The 22,627-nt window shown below is 55.2% G+C and overlaps 1 protein-coding gene across 1 annotated transcript; it reads left to right on the forward strand.

Moving 5' to 3' along the window:
- The first annotated feature begins 17,477 nt into the window (after window positions 1-17,477).
- On the forward strand, window positions 17,478-21,477 carry LOC127305616 (probable alpha,alpha-trehalose-phosphate synthase [UDP-forming] 11). Its single transcript, XM_051336117.2, has 3 exons — window positions 17,478-19,647; window positions 20,060-20,333; window positions 20,816-21,477. The coding sequence occupies exons 1-3, from the start codon at window positions 17,717-17,719 to the stop codon at window positions 21,140-21,142; spliced, it is 2,532 nt and encodes an 843-aa protein (XP_051192077.1). The 5' UTR covers window positions 17,478-17,716; the 3' UTR covers window positions 21,143-21,477.
- The last annotated feature ends 1,150 nt before the right edge of the window (window positions 21,478-22,627 follow it).

Here is a 22,627-nt window from a genome sequence, read left to right on the forward strand (position 1 = left end):
CAAAAGAAAAAAAAATAGAAAAGTGATGTAAACCAAAAAAAAAGAGCTTTATATTTTTTTTACATCACGCTCTAAATTTGCAATAGGTGATGCAATATAGATCACCTCCGAGGTGCCGAATGCTATAACCGGCCACGCCTACAGGGCTTCAACAGTCACTTTGTTGTACCCTAGCCCCCATCCACACGTCACGAACCCCACCGCACCGTCTGAATCCCAATAAGTGATGTAAACCCGCCTTTTGAAATTGTCAGTGTGGATGTTGAGTTGACCAAAACTTTGCCCAACGGCGCCCCCATATATTGTCTGCGGGGGCGGGGTGGGGGGAGGAAATGCGGATGACACGCACTCTATCCACAAATTTGGGATCAAAATGGAGGACGACATACCATGTCCGCAGTCTGTGTCGTGTGCTCCTAACCCACCTGGCATCCTTCCATGGCCGGTCGCACTTCCTTATTCCTTTTATATTTCTACTACACCCACCTACCAAACCCTAGCTAAGAACCTTATAGCATCCTATGCACACGGCTAGCCACCGATAGATCGCCTCGGCCAAACCATAGCCCCGTCGCTCGTCTATGTCCATGCGTTGCCGCCATGGCAAACAGAGGATCCCCATCGGGCTGCCCCGCTAGTCACTTATACTCATCCTCAAAGTACCGCTTGCAGAATGATCACGAAGCGGGCTCCTCTTCAGCACCGGCCTACTACTGCGGCTTGTTCCGTGCCGACCCACGCGCACCGCCTGTGGAGTTGAAGAAGCGTGACTGCCTCACGACCCTCTAAGAGACGGGTGGCACCTTAACCCGAACGAATTTCCTGTGGCATCGTTGCTGGAGGGAGAGAAGCGTCTCCGCAACATCCTCCGCCACCGTCAGCTACTCCTGCCGAAACTCTGCGGGCTACCATTGTACAACATCGAAGCACCCTACTAGGAGGAGATCTTGAAAGACGAGCACACACTCCACCGCCAATCCTTCTTTGCAATGGAGCCGCCAGAGTCGTGGAGGCACGAGGAGGGGAGCTCACCCAACTTTGATGATTCCGAGTACCGATGCTTCCGAGATATGTAGCGCAGTGCGACGCCGATTTCTACGTTTGCCGACCATAGGAGCACTAGACTCCCATGGGGATCATTTGTCTTGGATGTAGGTTGCCACCGCCTAGAGCAGCGCGCCGATGGGACCACCATCGGCGGAGGTTCGTGTACATCAACTCCGACTAGAACGCATGTAGGATCTTCTACGTCTAGTTTGCTTTATTTTATCTAGTTTGTTCCAAATTGTTCTAGTTTGCTTCAATTATGTAGAATGTCGAATTATGTTTAATGTTCTCCCTCCGATTCATACTGTATTAATTGGCTCAAATTTGTCTAGATACATCTGTATATATGTAAAATTGAGTCAATTAATTTGGATCGAAGAGAGTAGTATAATCGAAATTTCTATAAATTCCAATTTGAGGTATAAAATCAAGTATTTTTTAGAAATGGAAATTCTGCGCCCGATTGTGCGGGAAGCACGATATCATCAATCTACAAACCTTGTTGCTATGATGAAACATGTATGTATGTAGTAAAAAAAAAAAAAAGGGGGAATTCTGCGTCCGGGAACAGATTGGGGGCCGTTGGAAGCGGGGGCTGACGCCGTGCGAATAGAAGACAAATCGCCCCCCAAATGCTTGCTATCTTTGCTCGGTTTGAAAGCATCAAAACGTCGCCGCCTTCACATTCTGGGCATGCCCAAGCCCGCCAGAACCCACACGTCAATTTGCACAAAAATAACCCTTTTGTCAAACTATAGCACAGACTGACCCTCCGGCGAAACTATTTCACGGATCTAACCCTTTTGTGTGGCGCCCCTCTCACGGGCGCCACACATGCCAATGTGGCGCCCCTGGCGCTGGCGCCACACACCCAGCCGACGTGGCCCCCTCGCCGCTGAGCTGGTGCGCCCATCCGACGTGGCAGCATGTGTGGCGCCCCTCCCAACGGCGCCACACATGCACTTGGAATCCCCCAAAACATACTGTGAGACAAATCCTCTGGGACTTAGCCGTTTTGCGAGGCTCGATGTGTGGCGCCGATGCCACGGGCGCCACACTAGCATGTGTGGCGCCGATGCCACGGGCGCCACACATCCACTTAAGTGTGGCGCCCGCGCCCGCGCCCAGCCCGACCCTCTCTTCTTTCTCTTCTCTCTGCTTCTCCCCCAACCGCCGCCGCCATGGTGAACCCTATGTCATTTCGAACCATGGTGTGTAATGCTACTTGTTGTTTGAATCTACGTGCTACAATGTGACCTATGAAGTGTTATATGTGTATGTCATGAATTTGCTACTTGTTGTGTCCAATGTTGTACTCGTAACTGTTGGATTTTGGTAGGATTTTTCATGTTTTTAACACAAGTCAATGTGTGGCGTCCTTCCAACTGGCGCCACAAGTGCTTGTGTGGCGCCCGTGGCATCGGCGCCACACATGCCAACTTATATCAAACATTGGGTCGAAAACATCCAGGGGCTCCGGACGATAAGTCCTTAGCCGTTTTCGCGAGCCTCTATGTGTGGCGCCCGTGGCATCGGCGCCACACAGGCAAGTGTGGCGCCCGTGGGGTCGGCGCCACACATCGAGCCTCGCAAAACGGCTAAGTCCCAGAGGATTTGTCTCACAGTATGTTTGGGCAATTCCAAGTGCATGTGTGGCGCCGTTGGGAGGGGCGCCACACACGTCGGATGGGCGCACCAGCTCAGCGGCGAGGGGGCCACGTCGGCTGGGTCAGTGGCGCCGGCAGGAGGGGAGCCACATGGGCATGTGTGGCGCCCGTGGGAGGGGCGCCACACAAAAGGGTTAGATTGGTGAAATAGTTTCGCCGGAGGGTTAGTCTGTGCTTTTCTTTCACTTTTGGGTTATTTTTGTGCAAATCGCCAACCCACACCATGTCAATACTCCCTCCGTCACAGAAAAGGTACCTCGGATTTCATCTAAGTTTCGATGTACGTAGAAAATAATTTTAATTTGGCAAAATGTTACTAGAAGACTGTCTCTTGTTACCTAACTCGATCACCAAGCAAAGCAGAGACTAAACAAAACTAAAAACTAATAGCATGGTCCCTAGCTAAGCTAGCCCAGCTAAAAGAAGACCGGTGGGATGTTAATCCGTCAAAAGTCAGTAGTACTGCTGCATGCTCCACGCATGCCCGATTTGATAATGTTATCCGTTCTTCGGATTTGGCCGCTGCAGATCTCTGCGCGCTTTACTTTCCTTCCGGTAAAGGTCGACTGATCTGGACGTGGATCGCTCCCCGTTTCGCTCTCACCGACGTGTAGAACTACATACAGTATAAATACGGCTACACGTTTAGCAGCTGCAGCTGCAGGAATACTCAAGCCAGAGGCCAGAGGGTGTATGCTGCATTGCTAACTGACCGGAGGTACAGAAGTTGAAGTTCAGAGCAATTATCAGTGATCCAGTGCTACACTCGTTGCCGTACCGTGTTAGGTCCATCTCAAGGAGTGTCAATAACTTGCTCGATCTAATTTCGTGCAAGTTGGGCATATGGGCGGGTCCGATCCGTACAATGGAGCACAGGAGTTGAGGGCAGTGGACCGCGATGGTCGGTACTAGAAATTAGCTGTAGCCACGTCGCCGTGGGGACAGCTGCAAGTACGCACCAGTTGTAGTTGTAGTTGTAGGATTACGCGGCACGGAACACGGGCCCATCCATTGCGGATAACGTGCGTGGGATCGACCCCATCCTACTGTCCCATAAAATGCTTTGCTTCTTCTACGTACTTTGGTCCCACTCAAACGGTGCTGGCTAGGCCAATGGATAAGATGGTAGTGGGATCAGGGCCAGCCTGCCTATCGCTAGCTGGTGCCTTGCTCATTTTTGGTCCGGCTGCTCCCAAACGGAAGGGATATTCGTTGCCGTTCATGCACATACGTTTTGCTCCAAATTCGAATCGACGATGGGCCCTTCTGTTGACGTAAAAAAAAATCAAATCGACGACCGCATTTTGTACCGTACTAAGGGCTTCTTTGATTTATATGATAAGAAAATTATAGAAATACAAAAAGTATAGGATTGTAATGTCATGGCTACTTGAATCCAATGGTAACATCAAGTGTATTTGATTGTAGCAAAGTAATTTTTTCATGAGATCTGACCTCATATTTTTTCTTTTAGGATTTACACTATAAGATTCCTATAGTATTTGTTTTTATATGATATGTTCATATAAATCAAACAATATATGTAGAAAATTTTCCTATAAGATTCAAATCCTACAAAATACCTATGAAATTCTTATAAATCAAAGGAGCCCTAAGACTGTTGACGCTGACCCACAAACAGGCCAGTGGCCCAAGACTGTTTGAGGGTAGCATTACTCCCAATGGCAGCCTCGGCAAAAAAAAAAAAACATAGGTGCAACAAAAAAAACTTAATTTACATATTACTTGGACAAAAGTTTACATCTTACATAAAAAGGGAAAAAATGTTGGATAAGCCGTGCGGGTGGCGGCGTTGCCGATGGGTCCTAGTCTCTCGGATGACGATGAAGACCTGCGGTGGCAACCACGTATTGACCGCCAGAGGAGGGGGAGGTGGCTGCTCGGCAGCGCCTCCAGCGGTGCCATGGCCTGTTGTGCCTACAACTAGTCGAGGCTATCCCACTTCAGGAGCTTCTCTTGTTTGGTGAGTTCGATGGTGCACTGGAACGCCTCCTCCTCCATCAGCACATGTATGTTGTCTTGCATATGGGCTTATAGTTGTGATCGCCTATGGCTTGTCCTTGGCCACTTCCTATGTTGGCTCGGTCAGCGAGTGGACCAGATCCACGTTAGAAAGGATGTTTAGTTAGGCGCGATGTGTGGACACACATACGTTCCCCTCCCTCGATCGCTGATGAACGGGTCCGGGAAGATGAAGGGAGGGCAAGCACGAATGTATCGGCTAACCGTATAGCCAACCAAAAGTTAGGGTCAAACGGACAGAATCAACCGCAAATTAAGTTCCATTTACGAGTGGCTGTTGGAGTGTTGGGCATTGCAACCCGGTGCGGAAAATAGTAACCGGTATAATCTAGTATTAGTTTGCGGGCTTCCATTGGATACGGCGGGAAGAACATAACGATGAGAGAAAGTTTATATGCTGTGTCCGCGACGCCTGGGCAGCAGTGATGCTACATCTACGGGAAGATTCTTATGAAATTTTTCTTACGGACTGACGTGTCAGCTGCGTAATGGATGCGGGAGATATTTTAGAGCATCTCCACTCATTCCCCGAACAGGCCCCCGGCGAGCCATTTTTACATCCGGACGGCGTAAATCGGCCCAGTCGCGCCTCCGGTTCCTCGTTTTCGTCCGGATTTGGCCCTTCATCCATCCGGCGAGCCCACGCCATCCCCGGTCCCCCGGGGCGCGCTCGGGGACTCCGGACGAAAGATTTTGGCGCGAAACGTCGTGTGGACCCGCGTAGTCAGCGACAGGAAAACCAAATCCTGTCGATTTTCCCTCCAATTTGCTTGCATATCCCCATTTCCTCCAATTTGCTTGCATATCCCCATTCTCTCCCGCCGAATTTGTCAATTCTCCTCGTCTTCCAGTTCCAGTTCCCGGCGGCGTCTTCTCGTCCACCACCGCTCTCCTCCTCGTCTTCTCGTCCACCACAATGCCGCCGAAGGCGCCGACGAGGAAGCCGCTGGCGAAGAAGGAGCGGCCGCCGGGCATGGCGAACGCCGAGTGGGCGGCGGACGAGAAACGGCGCGAGGTGGAAACAAGCGGCAGGGCGGAGAGGGTGAAAAAAGCCCCCGCCAAGAGGGCGGCAGCGGCGGCCCAGGACGAACAAGCGAGGAAGATCAGCATGGCCATGAGCGGCGGCGGCGGCATGTTCCCCGGCCAATGGCCGACGCAAGGTACAACCAGTTCCCCGTCGTCCTTCTCCCCTTCGATGTACTCGCCGTCGCCACCTGCCGTGTTCCAAGAGGGCGCCTACGTCCAACTGTCCAGGTCCACGCCGTCGCCGCCCGAGCTTGACGTCGGCGGCGGCGGCCAGTTCGAGGGCACCTCGCCGGCCCTGCGACGAGGGCCGCTCCCGTTCGGCGCGATGGCGGCGCCGAACGAAGAGGAGATCCACGAGATGATCACCTCCGGCTCCATGGCCGCCGCTGCGAGCCCGGGGTTCTTCATGGCCGCCGCCGCTGCGAGCCCGGGGTTCTTCACGCAAGAGGAGGCGAGGGCGACGGCAGCTGTGGCGGCGCGCAACGAGCATCGGGAGGATGTTACCAACGGAAGCCAAGCCGTCGAAGAAGAAGACGAAGAAGAAGAAGAGCCAACTCAAGCCGCCGCCAATCTGTCGAAGGGGAAGAAGAAGAGGAAGAAGGACTCGCCGCCTGCCAAACCGCGTATCAAATGGACGCCGAAGGAAGAGGAGTGCCTCGCCGAAGCTTGGATGACCGTGTCCACGAACGGCATAATCGGGGCCAATCAGTCGTTCGACACATATTGGCTTCGAGTGAGGCAGGCGTACGAGGAACGCAAACTCGTCGATCCCTACTTCAACAAGACGAACATGAACGTGTACCGGGGAGACAAGGCAATGGCCACCCCATTGGGGGATCATGCAGACGGCGTGCAACAAATGGCACGGCATACAGGAGGAGGTCGAAAAAAGGCCGATCAGCGGCCACGACTTGGAGCAAAAGGTATGCTCCGTCGACCCTGCATCACCGAGGTACATCATCGTGAGCTGACCCGTATCGCCGTGCTCTTTTTTCCCCAGCTGCGCCGTGCTTTGGACATGTACACGGACGACACCGACCTGTAGTTCAAGTTCCTGAACGTCTACGCCCGCCTCGGGAACTGCGAGAAGTGGAAGGAAACCCGCACGACCCTCTCGAAGAGAAGGACCGAGCAGTACAACCCCGACGCTCCGGCGGCTTGCGCGGCGGAAGGGCGCCCTGAACTCGGCCAGAAGAAGCTCAAAGAGCTCAAAAAGACGGACAATCCCGCCGACAGGATGCAGGCGTCGATCGACAAGTGCTGGGCCGACTTGAGGTCGCACGCCGACGGGAGGAACGACAAGTTCGACGGCAGGTGGCGGGAGATGCTCACCAACCAAGGCGTCCGGATCGCCCTGCTGAAGACGACAGCGGCGGCGAAGAAGAGGAACACAGACTTGGCGTTCCTGATGGGCGGCGGCAACATGGAACCGATGTACGAGGAGACGAGGAATTGGTACCAGGGCCACCGCAGCGACATCCTCCGAGCCACTCCGGCCAGTCCTTCGTCGTCTCCGCCGGCTCCTACCTCGGCTTCCTCACCATCTACCTCGTCGACTGCGGCTGCTTCGACGTCCACTGCCGCTGCTTCCTCGTCGGCTGCCGCAGCCGCTTCGGCCACGGCGTGTGAGGAAACTGGTCCGTCGGACACCGCCGTGCCGGCCGGGACTGCTGATGAGCCTGTTTCCGTGTAATTTCCCTCCGATCGCCGATCTGTGGCTGATCCTTTTCCTTCTCCTGCCGATCAACTGGCCGTACTTGTAGCGCGGGACGGCACTTTGTTTGAATTTAAACTATGTCCGCCGAACTCCGGGTGGACGACTGGAAATACGGTACTCCCCACGACATAATTTCCTCCAATCCGGCGGTTGTTTCGTCCGGATTTGGGCGTGGGGAGCGCCAACGAGTGGGGATGCTCTTAGAGCATCTCCACTCGTCTCCCCGACGAGGCCCCCGAACGACGTTTTTTCCATCCGGACGGCGTAATTCGGCCCAGTCGCGCCCCCGGTTCCTCGTTTTCGTCCGGATTTGGGCCTAAATTCATCCGGCGATCCCACGCCATCCCCGCCCCCCCGGGGGAGCGCTCGGGGAGTCCGGACGAAACGAAAGCGCGGGAAACACCGAGGAAACTTCCCGCGCGTCTGGTGGCCCCAACTTGTCGGTGAGAAAAACCGATCGTCGTCCTCATCGCATCGTCTTCCGCGCGCTGTAAAAGCCTGCCGCCGGTCTGCATTCGCCGGCCACGCGGCGAGTTAATGTCGTCGTCTTCCGCGCACGCATTGTCTTCCGTGCGCACTAAAGGCTGCCGCCGGTCAGCTCGCCGCGGACGCATCGCATTCCACGCGTCATTAATCCCCCGCGCCAGCCGCGCCTATATACGCCGGTCCGCTCGCCGCGAGGCGTACCCCGTGCTCCACTCTCCCTCCACTCTCCCTCTACTCTCCCGATGGCGTTCTACGATGACGACGGCGCAGCCAACAACGGCTTCCCCCGCCGGTCGCTCCACGCGTGGGAGGGGCACCTACTCCACCAGGCGGGGTACCCCTGCCCGCCGGACACGAGGCCTCCCGGCGGCGGGTGGCGGCTTAGTGCTGGCGGCGTACTAATCCCGCCGCCGCCTCGGGGCCACGCCCTCGACGTCGCCATCGAGGAGGCGCGGATGACCTTGACGGACGAGGAGCGCGCTGACCCGCGCTACCACCCGACAACTACACGCGGTGGAACTCCTACTTCCTCCAGCGGTGGGAGCGGGAGCTGGCGGCCTACGACGGCCCGCCGCCTCCGCCTCCGCGCAACAACGCCGCGGGCCGCCGACGTTGGTGGAGCGCGCCGGGCCGGACACTCGAGGCCGTCCTCGATCACATCGAGGGCGGAAACTTCCAATTGCTCACGATGCCCCCTCCATCGAGGGCATCGGCGAGCCGCCGCCGGGGAAACGTCTGGCAGCCACGGCGCATGGCTGCCGGCTCGTCGTCTTCGGATCGGCGCCGAGGTCATCCTTGGCGCCGGTGAAGAGGGAGGAGGCGACGCCGCCTTCGACGCCGGTGCGCGTCAAGAAGGAGCCGGCGTCTCCGCCGCCGACCAGAGGGCGCTGCAGCGGCGCCCTCGTGATTCGCGACCAACTCTCCCAGCCTGGGCGGAAGAGGAAGGTGGCGAAGAAGGAGGACGCCGCGGCCGCCACCAACGCCGCCGCAAACAGGCTCGCCGAGGAGGAGGCGAAGCGCGCGGAGGAAGCTGCCGTAGCGGAGGCGATCGCCAGGTCGCTCAACGACCTGGTGCCCGCCGAGAACGCCCTCCCCGAGGACGCCGCCCTGGCGTGGTCCGAGCGCGGATCGGGAGCGCGAGGAGGCGGAAGCGACGGCGGCGATGGACCCGGCCGCTTCACGCCGACTCGCCGCCCGCGCCGCTCCAACCGCCGCCGACGACGCCGCGCGCTACCGCCGTCTGCGACACCTCCATCCGGCGTCGTTGTCCCCGTCGTCGACCTCGAGTCCTCGGACGACGAATGGTACAAGCCATCCCCGGGGTGGGGAGACGCCGGCCAGCGGCGGCGCCGGCCGCGCCGCCGAAGGTCGAGGACGACGGCTCCGATGACGGCGGCGACGACTACACGGTGTTCTACCGCCATTTCGGCATGTAGAGCGCCGTGTTTTAAAATTAGCATTTGAATTCCCCTAGCCGAATTCGAAATATAGTCGAATTCGGCCTCTATGTATTAACTCCGCCCGTTTTAGTCTAAATATCATTAAATTTAGTCTATATTCGCCGAATTTAGCCGAAGTTTATCAAGTTTCCGTTTTTCAAACTCGCATCGTCGTCTTCGCCTGGGCACGCGGCTGGGAAACTACTCCTCCCCACGCCAAATTTTTCCTCCAATTCGGACGAAAATTTCGCCGAATTTGGACGTGAGGAGCGCCAACGAGTGGGGATGCTCTTAGCAACCACCTCGCCAGTTCCATCCGGTGCTAGGATTAATTCCAACGTGCATGGGTGGAGGAGAATTATGGGCGCGCGGTGAGCCCTGGGCCGCCGGGGTCGCCATCAGTCCGTCGACCGGTTGTCCCGCGGGGGAGCTCACCGCTGACGTCAGGCCGCTGCGACGGTGACGTGTGGTGCATACGAGGTATGTTGAGGGAGGCCGACAAGACAATAGATAGAGCCTCGGGTTCCGGTGGGTGGCAGTTGCGCATTCTATTCCTACGTGACGCGTACGTACCTCCGGCTGTAATAAAGGGTCGCTCCATCAATCAACACGCCGCGACCGCGTCGCACGCCGGGGCCGGTTCGTTCGACCGTACTTTGCCGGTTTCTTCGCCCGCGCGCCGTGAACTGCTGCCGTCCACCGTGCGTATCCGGGTGACATCTGTCCCACGCGCTTGGTTGACCCGCGTAGCTCTACGTACTGTATTTATGTGGCTTGCTACGCACGTTTCTACCACCATCCGCACACGCGAAACTACTGCGCGCGCGTCAGTGGCAAACAGAATTCACCTCCTAACTAATCTGTTTAAATAGTCCAGCACGTCTGCACCTGCACCCACATGCGGATAATCTCTGGTTGGTACTAGGCCATACGCAGTAGATCGGATGACGGATATTTAGCGCAAGTTTTCGCGACACGCAAAGTGCCGGAAATGTCTGGACGCCGTCGGACGTGCCCGTCCAAATCTGAATCACGCGCCTCGTTTCAGGGCATCTCCAGCGGCGCGACGCATTTCGGACGCCCAAAAGTGGTCGCGAGCGTCCGTTTACGTCGCCCTGCGGTCATATTTTGTCCCCTCGTCCGTTTGCGTCTGGGTGTGCTCCCACCGGGGCGGTCCATTTTTTTGAATTGCTACATAGTAGAAACATTAAAAGTAGTACATAAAAATGCATAAAAACTATACAAAGTAGATCTATAGGCCTAGACTACTTGCTTCCTGACGGGCCGGCACCGTCGTTGCGTCGCTCCGTCGCCTGCTTCTCCGCCGCCTCCCGCGCGGCCGCAATGGCTCGGTGCGCCGCCGCGTCCTCTTGCGATGCTGCTCCGGCCTCGCGTTGGCGGCCTCGTCCTTGAGCGTCTCGAAAGACTCGACGAGGGCCCGTCGCTCCGCCGCCTTCTCCTCCCGGCGTCGGCGCATCGGGGTCATCGGATGACCAAGAAATCTCCGAGTCGAGTCCTCGGCTGCGGCGGCGGCCGCCGGCCTGCGCTGTTCCCGGCTCGGCGTCGACGACCGCATGGGCCGCCCGCTCCTCCTCTGCTTCCTTCTCCGCTTGACCAGTCCGCGGCGTCCCGGCCGGGTGGAGGAGGTCGGTCTTGTCGTCGGAGTCGAACCCGTCGTCGGTGCTCGAGGCGGGGAGGTGGAGTGGTAGGTGAAGGTGGAGGTGGAGGCGCGGCACCCTGGCGCGTCCGGCGGCGCTCATGGTGGATGCAACGAGGAAGCGAGCGCTACGGCGGCGGCTAGGGTTTGTGGGGGAGGAGATGAGATGCTCGCGCCCCTGTATATATAGCGCGGAGGCAGGGCGACGGCCGCGCCACGCGTGGCATCGCCATTAACGCGGCCGCAGACTACCGAAGCGACGCCTCGGTGCCAGTACTGGCGGAGAAGACGCATCGACGCTGCGCACGCTCGCGGATGCCGAGGCACGCCATTAACGCGGCCCTGCAAAGGCTGCAGCGCGCCGCGGAAGCAGTTGTGCCGCTGCCAGGAGGGCCCGTGCGAGGACCGAGCGGACATTTTCCGCGACCGCCGAGCGTCCGCGGAGACGCAAACCTGACGCATATTTGGGCCAGGTTTGCGTCTCCGCGGACGGGCCGGTCACTTTGCGTCGCCCCGCTGGAACAGGCCCCAGACGTATTTCCGGTCACGCGGACACAGACACAGACGGTCGCTCGGCGTCCGTTGCGTCGCGCCGGAGATGCCCTCAGTTCAGAAACCGGTGGGAGCCTGCCTATCTACTAGCTTGCCGAGGTCGGCAAGGCGTGCCGACGACCCTAGCGCCGCCTCACGCGTGGCACGGCGTGGGAGCACTGCGGGGCCAGTGGCTGGGCCACGTGAGCGTCACACTTGCCTGGCCGATCTTGGTTGGGCTGCGGGTCTTGCCCTGCCTTCCAGCCTGGAGTGTGCTGGGAGCTTTATTATCATGTCACGGGTCACCGGCACTTCACCATGCCCTGCGCGTAGTTGATGGGGCTATGGGGGACGGGGAAGGACATGCAGGAGTGGATGGAGACTGACCCAAGCCCGACCGGAGGTCCACAAATTCTCACTGAATTAACTCTAGCATCTCACACGCGTCCGCGAGAGGAAAATACAAGATTTAGTTACTCCGTATCTATTTTAGATTATAAACTGTGAAACATGTCACGTGTCAGTTGCTGAAGTTGATCCATGCATGTCGGTTAATTTGTAGACCAAGTTCTACAAAATTATTTTACAACACGTACATGATGGCTCTGTTGAAATAAATGGGCTGGAAATGGTTGCCAGAAAAAAATCATGGGGTATGATGAATAACGTTTCCTGTAGCGTACGAACAGGCTCTCAAGATTCAAATTCCCTGACCAGACCCACGCCACCGCGTCCCAGCAATGCCACGCGAGAGGTGGAGGGAGCCTTGCTCCGCCTCCAGCGTTTGATTTAGGGGCAGAGGACCTCGGAGGTTGGGTAGGAGGAGCCTTCCTTGTTGCAAGATTAATCCCCTAGAAGACCGTCAGAGCAGGTCACATTGGATGGCTATATCGCGCTGGCGAAGGAGCTGGAGAAGGGGGGCTCGATCTTGGTTTTCCCTTTAAAACGAATTTTCTTGAAACTGTAGTCCACTTAAAAACCAAACACGCCTCTCGTTTAAATCAAATGTTCATGACTTCATGTTCGTCTAATGTCCGTCCATACAACTAAGAAAATCTTTCTTCTCCCTTGGAAAATGAAATTTCTTTAAACTGTAGTCCACTTAAAAAAGGCGCCAAAACCAAACACGCCTCTCATTTCAGTTCAGAAGAAACCGGTGAGAGCTCATCTATCTTTTCTTTTATGTTTTTTGAGAGTGCTTATCTAGCTTGTGGAGGTCTGCAACGGCAACACGAGGCGCGTCGCGAGAGCGTAGCAGATAGCAGCCGGGGCCCGTGAGCCAGCAGCTGGCCCGTAGACTGGGCCACATGAGCGTCGCACTTGCGTGGTCGATTGAGGTTGGGCTGCTGCGGGCTTTGCCCTACGTTCCAGCCTGGATTATGATGGGAGCAGGGAGCTTATCCTATCACCGGTGACCGGGAGTTGACCTTGGCGTGCGGGCAGTTGATCGGGGACGTGCAGGAGTGGAGGAACAACAGTTTTCATTTGGGCATGTGCACTGACCCAGGCGCGCACGTGATGTATATCATACTCCTACCTGTGCAGCACAGTTGTGAATAAATTTGACAGAATGTCATTCCGATACTTAATATTTTGCCTCATACCATAGAGAAAATAGAGAAAGGTTTCTTTGGAGACGAGTGCCGCACGACTATCTTCGTACAGTTTACATGAACATGAGAAATGCTCGTAGATGAAGTGGTAGGAACCGTGTCATTGATCAATGACTTCAGTAGCGAGACGCTCCTGAAACTAAAACTTTTTTTTTGACTGTGACTACGGGCGGCATAAGCCAGCCTGAACATATATTCAGTCAAGTTGTCTATGAAGTTTTTCAGCCTCTACAAGATGGGTCCAAATGAACCAGAGTACACAGGGGTTACAAGGGTGGAGAAGAAAAAGAAAAACACACACCCACAACACACAAGACCGAGGAGGAAAAAGTGGCCACCCCACAAACCTATGGGGCGGTTGGCCGATGAGAACTCATCGCAACCCAAGTACAGCGATCACAAGGAAGAGCTCAGGGAAAACGCAAGAGGGGCACCACAACGCTAGTCCTCGCAGGAGTAATCGAACGGCATTGGATCGCCGAGACCTAGCAACGACACTGCACCGTCGACGTAATCGAAGGGAAGCACGCAACCGAGACCACCCTACGCACTGACACCATCTGCGTCGAGGGGGTTGCCGAAGGGTCGCACGCGGCCGAGACGACGCCACGACGCCTGTGTGCCGCCAGCTAGAGTCGAAGGGCATCACCAAGCAGAGACACACCCATTGAGTACTCTCGCAAAGAGCACCCTCAACGCGCCACAGAGCTCCGACAAGGACCCGACACCGAAGCTCAGCAACCGGCAAGAAGAAGTCACCACCACCGCTGCCACGGCTCACCTCGCATCGGAGAGGAGACCGCACCCATGGCCGCCATCTGCAGAACCATAGGGCACACCAGTACAGAAGGAAGCAGCGTCCTCTGCAACTGATGGCAAGACAGAAGGGCTCAACACCCAGCCACGACGGCCCCCCGGGTGGGAAGCGCGTCGCCACCATGGCCGCCACTGCGAGACCATGGCACTCGCCAGCCCCAGCGGCAACCCCTGCAGGCTGATGTCTGAGTAAAGAGGAGACGACTCTCGCAGCCACACACCGACCACCACAGGCCGGCACACAGCAAGCAGGCACCCTGCCGCCCGACGCCACGCCGGCCAGCGAGAAGAAACCGGCTCACGCCCACTGCCGCCGAGCCGCCGAATGTCGAGGCCTTGGAGGGGCACGCCCTGCAACCGATGCAGGACACGACACCACCGCAAGAACCAATACATTGCCCACCAAACCCGCCCCAGGCCTGCAGGCCCGCAGCAGGCCCAGATCGGGCCCAAGCCGGCGCGCCGCCGGCAGAAACGCCCTCCGTCGACGCATCCCCCCGCCGATGCGCCGCCCGGAGGCCACCAAGCTCGCCAAGGAGGCTCCGCCGAGCCTCGCTACGCCGCCGGGCAGAAGAGCGGAGGAGATCGTCGCCACCAGATGCGACCGCCCCGCGAGGCCGCCCTAGCACGCGAGAGGAGATCCCGCCGCCGCCGGCACTGCCCGAGCTTTGCCCGGCGGCTCCTGCCGGCGGCGGCAGGGGAGGGGAGGAGGGTGGCGGCTGTTGGACGGGCTAGGGTTTGCGCCCCTGCCATCGCCCGCGGGGACGAGAGCAGGAGCCACGAAACGTTTTGTTATCCTGAAACTAAAACTAGAGAGTTGAGAGCTAAACAAGTAGCTCACAACTTAACTTGTCTCGACGAGAACTCTAGCATAAAATGAGCCAAGTGAAATTTTAGTTTTAGTGTTGAAACAAGTTTGATCTAAACAAGTCGAGTTTATTGAGTACTCATTTAACTTGTTAAAGGTAGATGTAGCACCAATTCTTTTTGTCTATGTGAACCACTGTTCCTGATTATTGTAGTTTATTGATTACATATTACTTACTTGATGGCCTCACAATATAATTTATCAAGGTGATAATCGCAATGAACATTCCAAAATATTTACGGAACAATCATGTTGACAAAGTATGTTGTTGTCTTTCACAGTTTTATCGTGCTAAATGCCCAGACTCCAAATTTTGCGAGTCAAGCAAAGTTTCAATTGTGGACTTGTTAGTTAAACGAGCTGTAGTGTGACGAGCCGATCTAGCTCGGCTGAAATTCAAACCCTATATGGCGGCTTACAGTGGCATTATCTTCTGGGAGACTAGGAGGTTAAAATAGCGGTGGCGAAGGAACCACCCTCGTTGTAGCGAGGATGTCTTTCCTTCTGGTGCCCCAAGAAGTTGAAGAACCCATTGTCGCCACTAAAGAAGGAGAAGTGCAGGGTGGGGCCCAAACGAACTCGCAACCGCCCTGCCCTTGTCCACGTACATCATGTCATCGACCACTCCTGATCATGCTACGGCGTGGTCGGCATGGAACCTCGACATCATCAATGTCTTCAACGGCGATGATGAGGGCGGAGGTGAGGATGGCGCTAACGGCCTTCGACCGGTACGGCTAGATCTTAGGTTCAGTTTAGGTTATCTAAATTAAGTTGATCAAATCTATGAACTTCCTAAGATTTTTTGACTGAAATTCGTGTATCATTTATATTTATGAGTTAATTTTTTTTGGGAAAATCATATTGGGGCATCGCTTGAGGCAGCCCCTTCTAATATGTCGAGAAATAGGCCTGCGCCCACAACATGGTTTTGTCACATGGTGTTGCCGGATGACCTACCGGGGGCACAAGAAGAGATTCTCTAGCTTGCCATTGAGCTGAAACATGAAAATTATGGATGCAAATGGATCCTTATTAGGGTTAATCTACCTTGTTTAGTAAAAAAAGATTAACTTTGTTGGTGGCAATCATTTTAGAAACATCAGTTTACTTTCAAAGTAAATTACAGTGGTGTAAAATAATTGTTAAAGATGAATGTATCAGGATATATGTTTTAGTGTGTAGGTATAATCACTTTTAGATAATTATTTTAAATTATTTTAAACATGAGAGAAACTATTTATGGGATCCATTCATTGGGTAGCCTACACACTTTGCCAACTAAGAGCATCCCTAACGTGAAAACGGTGAGTTCAGTCTCCCGAACACGATGGTTCGGTTGATTTTGGCACTCCCGCAGAATAGAACCCCTAAATATGAACTGAAAAAACGAAATTAAAATTTCACGGGAGGCGAACACATATAAACGAGGATAGTTGTTTCTCTGATTAATCATCATACATACATAGTTTATACTAAAAACATAAAATTAACTTAATCCTCCGCCACACGACGTAATCTCACCAAAATTCGGCCCTAGGGTCCCTCTACGCGCGACGGAGGAAGGCGAGGTGGCTGACAGCGTCGCGCGGCCTACTCCGAGTCGAGCTCGACGATCTCGAGCTTCACGCGGTGGACGCATGCCTCCCGACGTGCCGCCTCATAATCGTGCTCGCGCCTCCGCCTCGGAGACGGTGCGACCTGCGTGATCACGTCTTTCCCCAAGGGCGTGAGCCCCCAGTTCGTCCACCGGCGGGCGCTGCGTAGAGGTCCTCGGACCGGTTCCATTGCCGCCGCTCTGTCTCCGAGAGGAAAATGGGGGGGTTGGCGAGCCTCCGCGGCCCAACTGACCGCTTTCCCTCGATGTGTTTCCGCGGAGAGCCATGCATGGCTCGCGGTTGAGGCAGTGGGGGGATTTCTCGTCGGAGGAGGTGGCGGAAGACGGTAGAGCTGCATTATATCTATGCAGTAAATAGTTCTGGATGCATTTAAATTAAGATAAATTTACGATAACTTTTTCTAGATAAAGGGGTATTACTCCGTTCCATTCATATTACTAGTCGTTGGTAGTATGTATCTAGCTGAACAAAAATGTGTGTAGATACATCTTCTGTACTATTAAAGATAATTAATGGGGGAGTATGTATCAGACAAGTAGAATATTTTGAAGGACCCCACCCACCAAAGACGAGTAGTTGCTTCCCGTTTTCGCGGTGCGTACGGTGAAATACGTGTGCAGACGCGCGCGACGCATGCATCCATCCCGTCTGCAACAACAGCAGCGGCCAAGGCAGGTAGCGACGTCAGGGATGGATGGATAGATAAACCCAACCCAGCACAGCCGTTACACGACCACGACGCTGGCTCGTCTATCTATCTAGTAGTTTCCAGCCGTCCCACGCGCGCGGCGAGGATAGGACCGTCATTTCCGGCACGCCTCCATCTTTTCCTTTTCCGATCTGGATAAGCCTCCCGCCCCCACCGCCTGACCTGACCCCTTCCCCGTGCCTCTTCTCTTCTTCTAGTCTTCTTCTTCCACCTCCATCCATCCTCCTGCTCCAAGCCAAGCTACCACCTATCTATCTCTAGCCCAAGCCAAGCCAACCCCGACCCGGCTGCTCATCTCCGGTGGTATTTATACCCCTCCCCGCCTCCCACCTCTCCGTTCTTATCCCCAGAACCTTCCTTCCACCAAACCGGCCCATCTCCCCCATTACCTTTTCCTACGCCTCTCCTCCTCCTTCTTCATGCGCCATTCCCACCTCCTCTTCCTCTGCAACACCCACAGGTAGGAGCACCAAACGCCATGCCGTCGCTCTCCTGCCATAACCTGCTCGACCTAGCCGACGAGGTCCCTCCTCTCCCGCCGCCCTCCCCGCTGCGCCTCCCGCGCGTCATGGCCGCCGGCTCCCCCTCCTCCCCCGCCTCACCCTCCCCCACCGGCCCTCCCCGCCGCGTCATCGTCTCCCACCGCCTCCCTCTCCGCGCCACCCCGGACCCCTCCGCCCCCTTCGGCCTCTCCTTCACCGTCGACTCCACCACCGTCGCCTACCAGCTCCGCTCCGGCCTGCCCCCCTCCACCCCGATCCTCCACGTCGGCACCCTCCCCGAAACCGCCTCCGCCGCCGCCTCCGACGAGCTCGCCACCTACCTCCTCACCCACTTCTCCTGCCTCCCCGTCTTCCTCCCCGCCGACCTCCACCGCAGGTTCTACCACGGCTTCTGCAAGCACTACATGTGGCCGCTCCTCCACTACCTGCTCCCGCTAACCCCCTCCACCCTCGGCGGCCTCCCCTTCGACCGCGCCCTCTACCACTCCTTCCTCTCCGCGAACCGCGCCTTCGCCGACCGCCTCACGGAGCTCCTCGCCCCCGACGACGACCTCGTCTGGATCCACGACTACCACCTCCTCGCGCTCCCCACCTTCCTCCGCAAGCGCTTCCCGCGCGCCAGGCTCGGCTTCTTCCTCCACTCGCCCTTCCCCTCCTCCGAGATCTTCCGCACCATCCCCGTCCGCGACGACCTCCTCCGCGCCCTCCTCAACGCCGACCTCGTCGGCTTCCACACCTTCGACTACGCGCGCCACTTCCTCTCCGCCTGCTCCCGCCTCCTCGGCCTCGACTACCAGTCCAAGCGCGGCTACATCGGGATTGAGTACTACGGCCGCACCGTCACCGTCAAGATCCTCCCCGTCGGGATCGACATGGGCCAGCTCCGCTCCGTCGTCTCCGCCCCGGAAACCGCCGACCTCGTCCGCCAGATCACCAACGCCTACAGAAACCAACGCCTAATGGTCGGCGTCGACGACGTCGACCTATTCAAGGGGATCGGGCTCAAGTTCCTCGGGATGGAGCAGCTGCTCGTCGACCACCCGGAGCTCCGCGGCCGCGCCGTGCTCGTGCAGATCGTCAACCCGGCCCGCAGCGAGGGCCGCGACGTGCAGGAGGTGCAGGAGGAGGCCGGCGCCATCAGCGCCCGCGTCAACGCCACCTTCGGCACCCCCGGCTACACCCCGATCGTCATGATCAACCGCCCCGTCTCCGTCCACGAGAAGGCCGCATACTACGCCGCCGCCGACTGCTGCGTCGTCAGCGCCGTCCGCGACGGGCTCAACCGGATACCCTACATCTACACCGTGTGCCGGCAGGAGAGCAGCGCCCCCAAGCGGAGCGTCATCGTGCTCTCCGAGTTCGTCGGCTGCTCCCCGTCCCTCAGCGGCGCCATCCGGGTCAACCCGTGGAGCGTCGAGTCCGTCGCCGAGGCCATGAACTCCGCGCTCGTCATGTCCGAGCCCGAGCAGCGGCTGCGGCACGAGAAGCACTACAAGTACGTAAGCACACACGACGTCGCCTACTGGGCCAGGTCCTTCGACCAGGACCTCCAGCGCGCCTGCAAGGACCATTTCTCGCGCCGGCATTGGGGGATCGGCTTCGGGATGAGCTTCAAGGTGGTGGCGCTCGGCCCCAATTTCAGGCGCCTCTCCGTCGAGCACATTGTGCCCTTGTTCAGGAAGACGGACAACCGGCTGATTCTCTTGGACTACGACGGGACCGTGATGCCAGAGAGCTCCATTGACAAGGCGCCCAGCGGTGAGGTCATCTCTGTGTTGAATCGTCTCTGCGAAGACCCCAAGAACAGGGTGTTCATTGTCAGCGGCCGGGGGAAAGATGAATTGAGCAAGTGGTTTGCGCCATGTGAGAAGCTTGGAATCGCGGCCGAGCATGGCTACTTCACTAGGTGAGATCTCTGGACACTACTTGGCATGTGAACTAAGCAATGGTACTATTAGAAACATCTGCTTTAGATTTGGTGCAATGTTGCTTTGCTCTGCTGTAGATTTGCATCAAATCTTAGAAAGCATGTGAACTAAGCAATGGTATTAGAACCCCAGTACCTTTGAGAAAATATTTTATGATAGATAATGAGCAACCAACAGATCTACTAGTAGATGCTAAGCTAGGGCATATAGCTCTGAATTTAGCCTCTAACTGACATTCTTGCTTCAAGAACAAACTTACAAAGGATGGTGAGAAGAGTGTGATTTGGTCCATGAAATTAGCCACTGTTCTAGTGTTGTTTTAGAGTACAAGCAGGAACGCATTCAGATTCAAATAGTGTGATTTGGTCCATAAACTCTTGGCGATTGCAGGTGGAGCAGGGACTCTCCATGGGAGACCTGTGGATTGGTAGCAGACTTCGATTGGAAGAAGACCGCTGAGCCTGTGATGAGCCTCTACACAGAGGCAACTGATGGTTCATATATCGAGCATAAAGAAAGCGCAATAGTTTGGCATCACCATGATGCAGATCCAGATTTTGGCTCATGCCAGGCTAAAGAGCTGCTTGACCATCTGGAGAGCGTGCTCGCGAACGAGCCGGTGGTCGTGAAGAGGGGCCAGCACATCGTGGAGGTTAATCCTCAGGTAAGCGCGTGCAAGCTTCCCTCTGGCTGTTCCTGTAGTTCAAGATTTAATTAATTCGGCTGCTCGTAGTCGGTCAAATGAAAGAAAATTAATTAATTAGGCTTGTAGACTTGTACAAAAACATGTTGAACACCACCTAAACAACCAAACGTAGCTGTCCAACTAAAGGCAACGGATAAGGATTGATCCAATCCAATCCGATCCAGTCCTCACCCACCAGACTACCACATGCTTGATTGCCCGGAACAAACAATCTACTATCTTCTCCACGAAACAGATTGTGAATCCGCGTGGGCCATTCCCCGGTGTGGACAGGAAAATTCGCCGGAAGAACACCCGGTCGTTATAAGTTTGTCCCATTCTACCTAAGAGCGACTTGTGTCTCAATTGGATAACTAGTTCCATTTGTCATTTGCCCGCAACCACTTAAAAATATCAATATTGTTTGACATGCAACAAATATCTCCATGTGCGTCGTGCAGGGCATCAGCAAAGGTGTGGTCGTGGAGAGAATCCTGTCATCCATGGTGCGCAGCGGGAAGCCGCCCGATTTCGTGCTCTGCATCGGAGACGACCGGTCCGACGAGGACATGTTCGAGAGCATCGTGTGTCCGGCCAACAATGGCGTGAAGCTCCCTCCAACCAGCGAGGTTTTCGCCTGCACGGTCGGGAAGAAGCCGAGCATGGCCAAGTACTACCTCGACGATACGGTGGACGTGATCAAGATGCTGCAGGGGCTCGCCAACGCGCCATCACAACAGCGGCCATGGCCGGTGCAGCTCCGGGTCACCTTCGAGAGCACGGCGTGACAGATGGAAGGAAAAAAAATATCACTGCACAGTATAAACCAACCAACCAACCAACCAACCAATGGAGGGGTGTCAATAACCAATATGAAGGAAGAAGAAGAATGATTCAGTTCGTGTGGTTTTAGGACTAGGATGCAGCATTTACAGGATAAACAGGTTTCTTTCTCTGTTCTCTTTTATTTTTTTGGTTTTATGTTTCCAACCTTCTTCACTCGCGCATATATGTATGCATGCCCGTATGATAAGGGTGGGAAGGTTTCAGTCACATTGTATATGTAGTTGACGATGACGATGAAATCAGATGAAGAAGAAAAATGATTCTTTCGGCCGTGCTACATGCAGTATCCTTTTTCTCCCCACTGCCGTTTAATTTCCGCGCTATGCAAGTTAGGTGGCAGTCCCATTCGGCCACGCTTTTCACCTTTGCTGGCTGCATTATCACGAACAGATCTGGTCCATCTGGATGCCCACCGCCGGATAGAGCCGGCGTCCGGATCAGGTGTTGCTTATCTTCTTCCACCATTCCTAGCATTTGAGAGGTGAGATGAGATTTCCAAGTTTCTGGTAAAGCAACAAGAGCTACCCCTAACCAACTTTTGCCAAATCACTGCACATTACAGTGATTCTATTTCTGTGCTGCTGATGCAGACATGTGACATTTCCTAGGACTACTTCAATCGGTAAAGGAGAGATTGTTTTTCTTCTCTATGGCATGATTAGGGTGGAATTTTAGCTGGTGAAGGACAGCTAGATAGATGTGGTGTGGTAGGACGAGCACAGTTGATGCGGTACACGTTAAAGATGGCACCTGCGCGTGCGTGCATGGTTGGGGTCAGGACAGGTGATCCATCTTTTCTTCTCGCATGCCGGCAAGCCACTTTAGGATCCATGATTCAGATGTCTGTCTTGCTTCAGCGCACAGCCGCAACCTGTCGGTAACCGTGCGTGCCTATCCGCTCCACTGTAGCGTTCCTTCCCCGGCGACCTCTCCTCGGATAGGGAAATAGCTGTTGCAACTTGGTTGCCAGGTCAAAGTCCGGATCATCATCACTTGTAATCAAGCATCTTTTGCAGGTGTTCATATAGGTGTCGCTCGTCCTTAGTCAAATACCGATGCTATGGCCTATTTTTCTTTTTCAAACGAGATAAGACTTGTCATTTTTATTAATAGAGAAGAATATATGCCCATTTTATTAACACAAAATCCGGCCAAAAGTACAAAGTACACTCGCCAACGTCGTGGAACATGACCATTGCGAGAGTACACACAAACACCTTAGCTACCCACAAAAGTTATTATCGTGGACTTTGATTCTTGGGTGCTACACACCCGTAAACACCCCAATAATATACTTTCTCCATCTATAAATAGATGTATGATGTTTGTCTAAATCTAATCCAGATTTAGAAAAGCTCAGACGTCTATTTATAGAAAGAGGTAGCTAGCAGTCATTTCAAAAAGAAAAAATCCTTCCTAGAAATAAA

This window comes from Lolium perenne, chromosome 6 (assembly GCF_019359855.2).
Source record: "Lolium perenne isolate Kyuss_39 chromosome 6, Kyuss_2.0, whole genome shotgun sequence".
Taxonomy (NCBI): Eukaryota; Viridiplantae; Streptophyta; class Magnoliopsida; order Poales; family Poaceae; genus Lolium; species Lolium perenne.

Bases quoted from the DNA above. Each gene is read 5' to 3' on its own strand.
- LOC127305616 (XM_051336117.2), top strand. From the start codon at position 17,717: ATGCCGTCGCTCTCCTGCCATAACCTGCTCGACCTAGCCGACGAGGTC. The intron at 19,648-20,059 runs GTGAGATCTCTG...TGGCGATTGCAG, and splicing joins GAGCATGGCTACTTCACTAG to GTGGAGCAGGGACTCTCCAT. The intron at 20,334-20,815 runs GTAAGCGCGTGC...TGCGTCGTGCAG, and splicing joins TCGTGGAGGTTAATCCTCAG to GGCATCAGCAAAGGTGTGGT.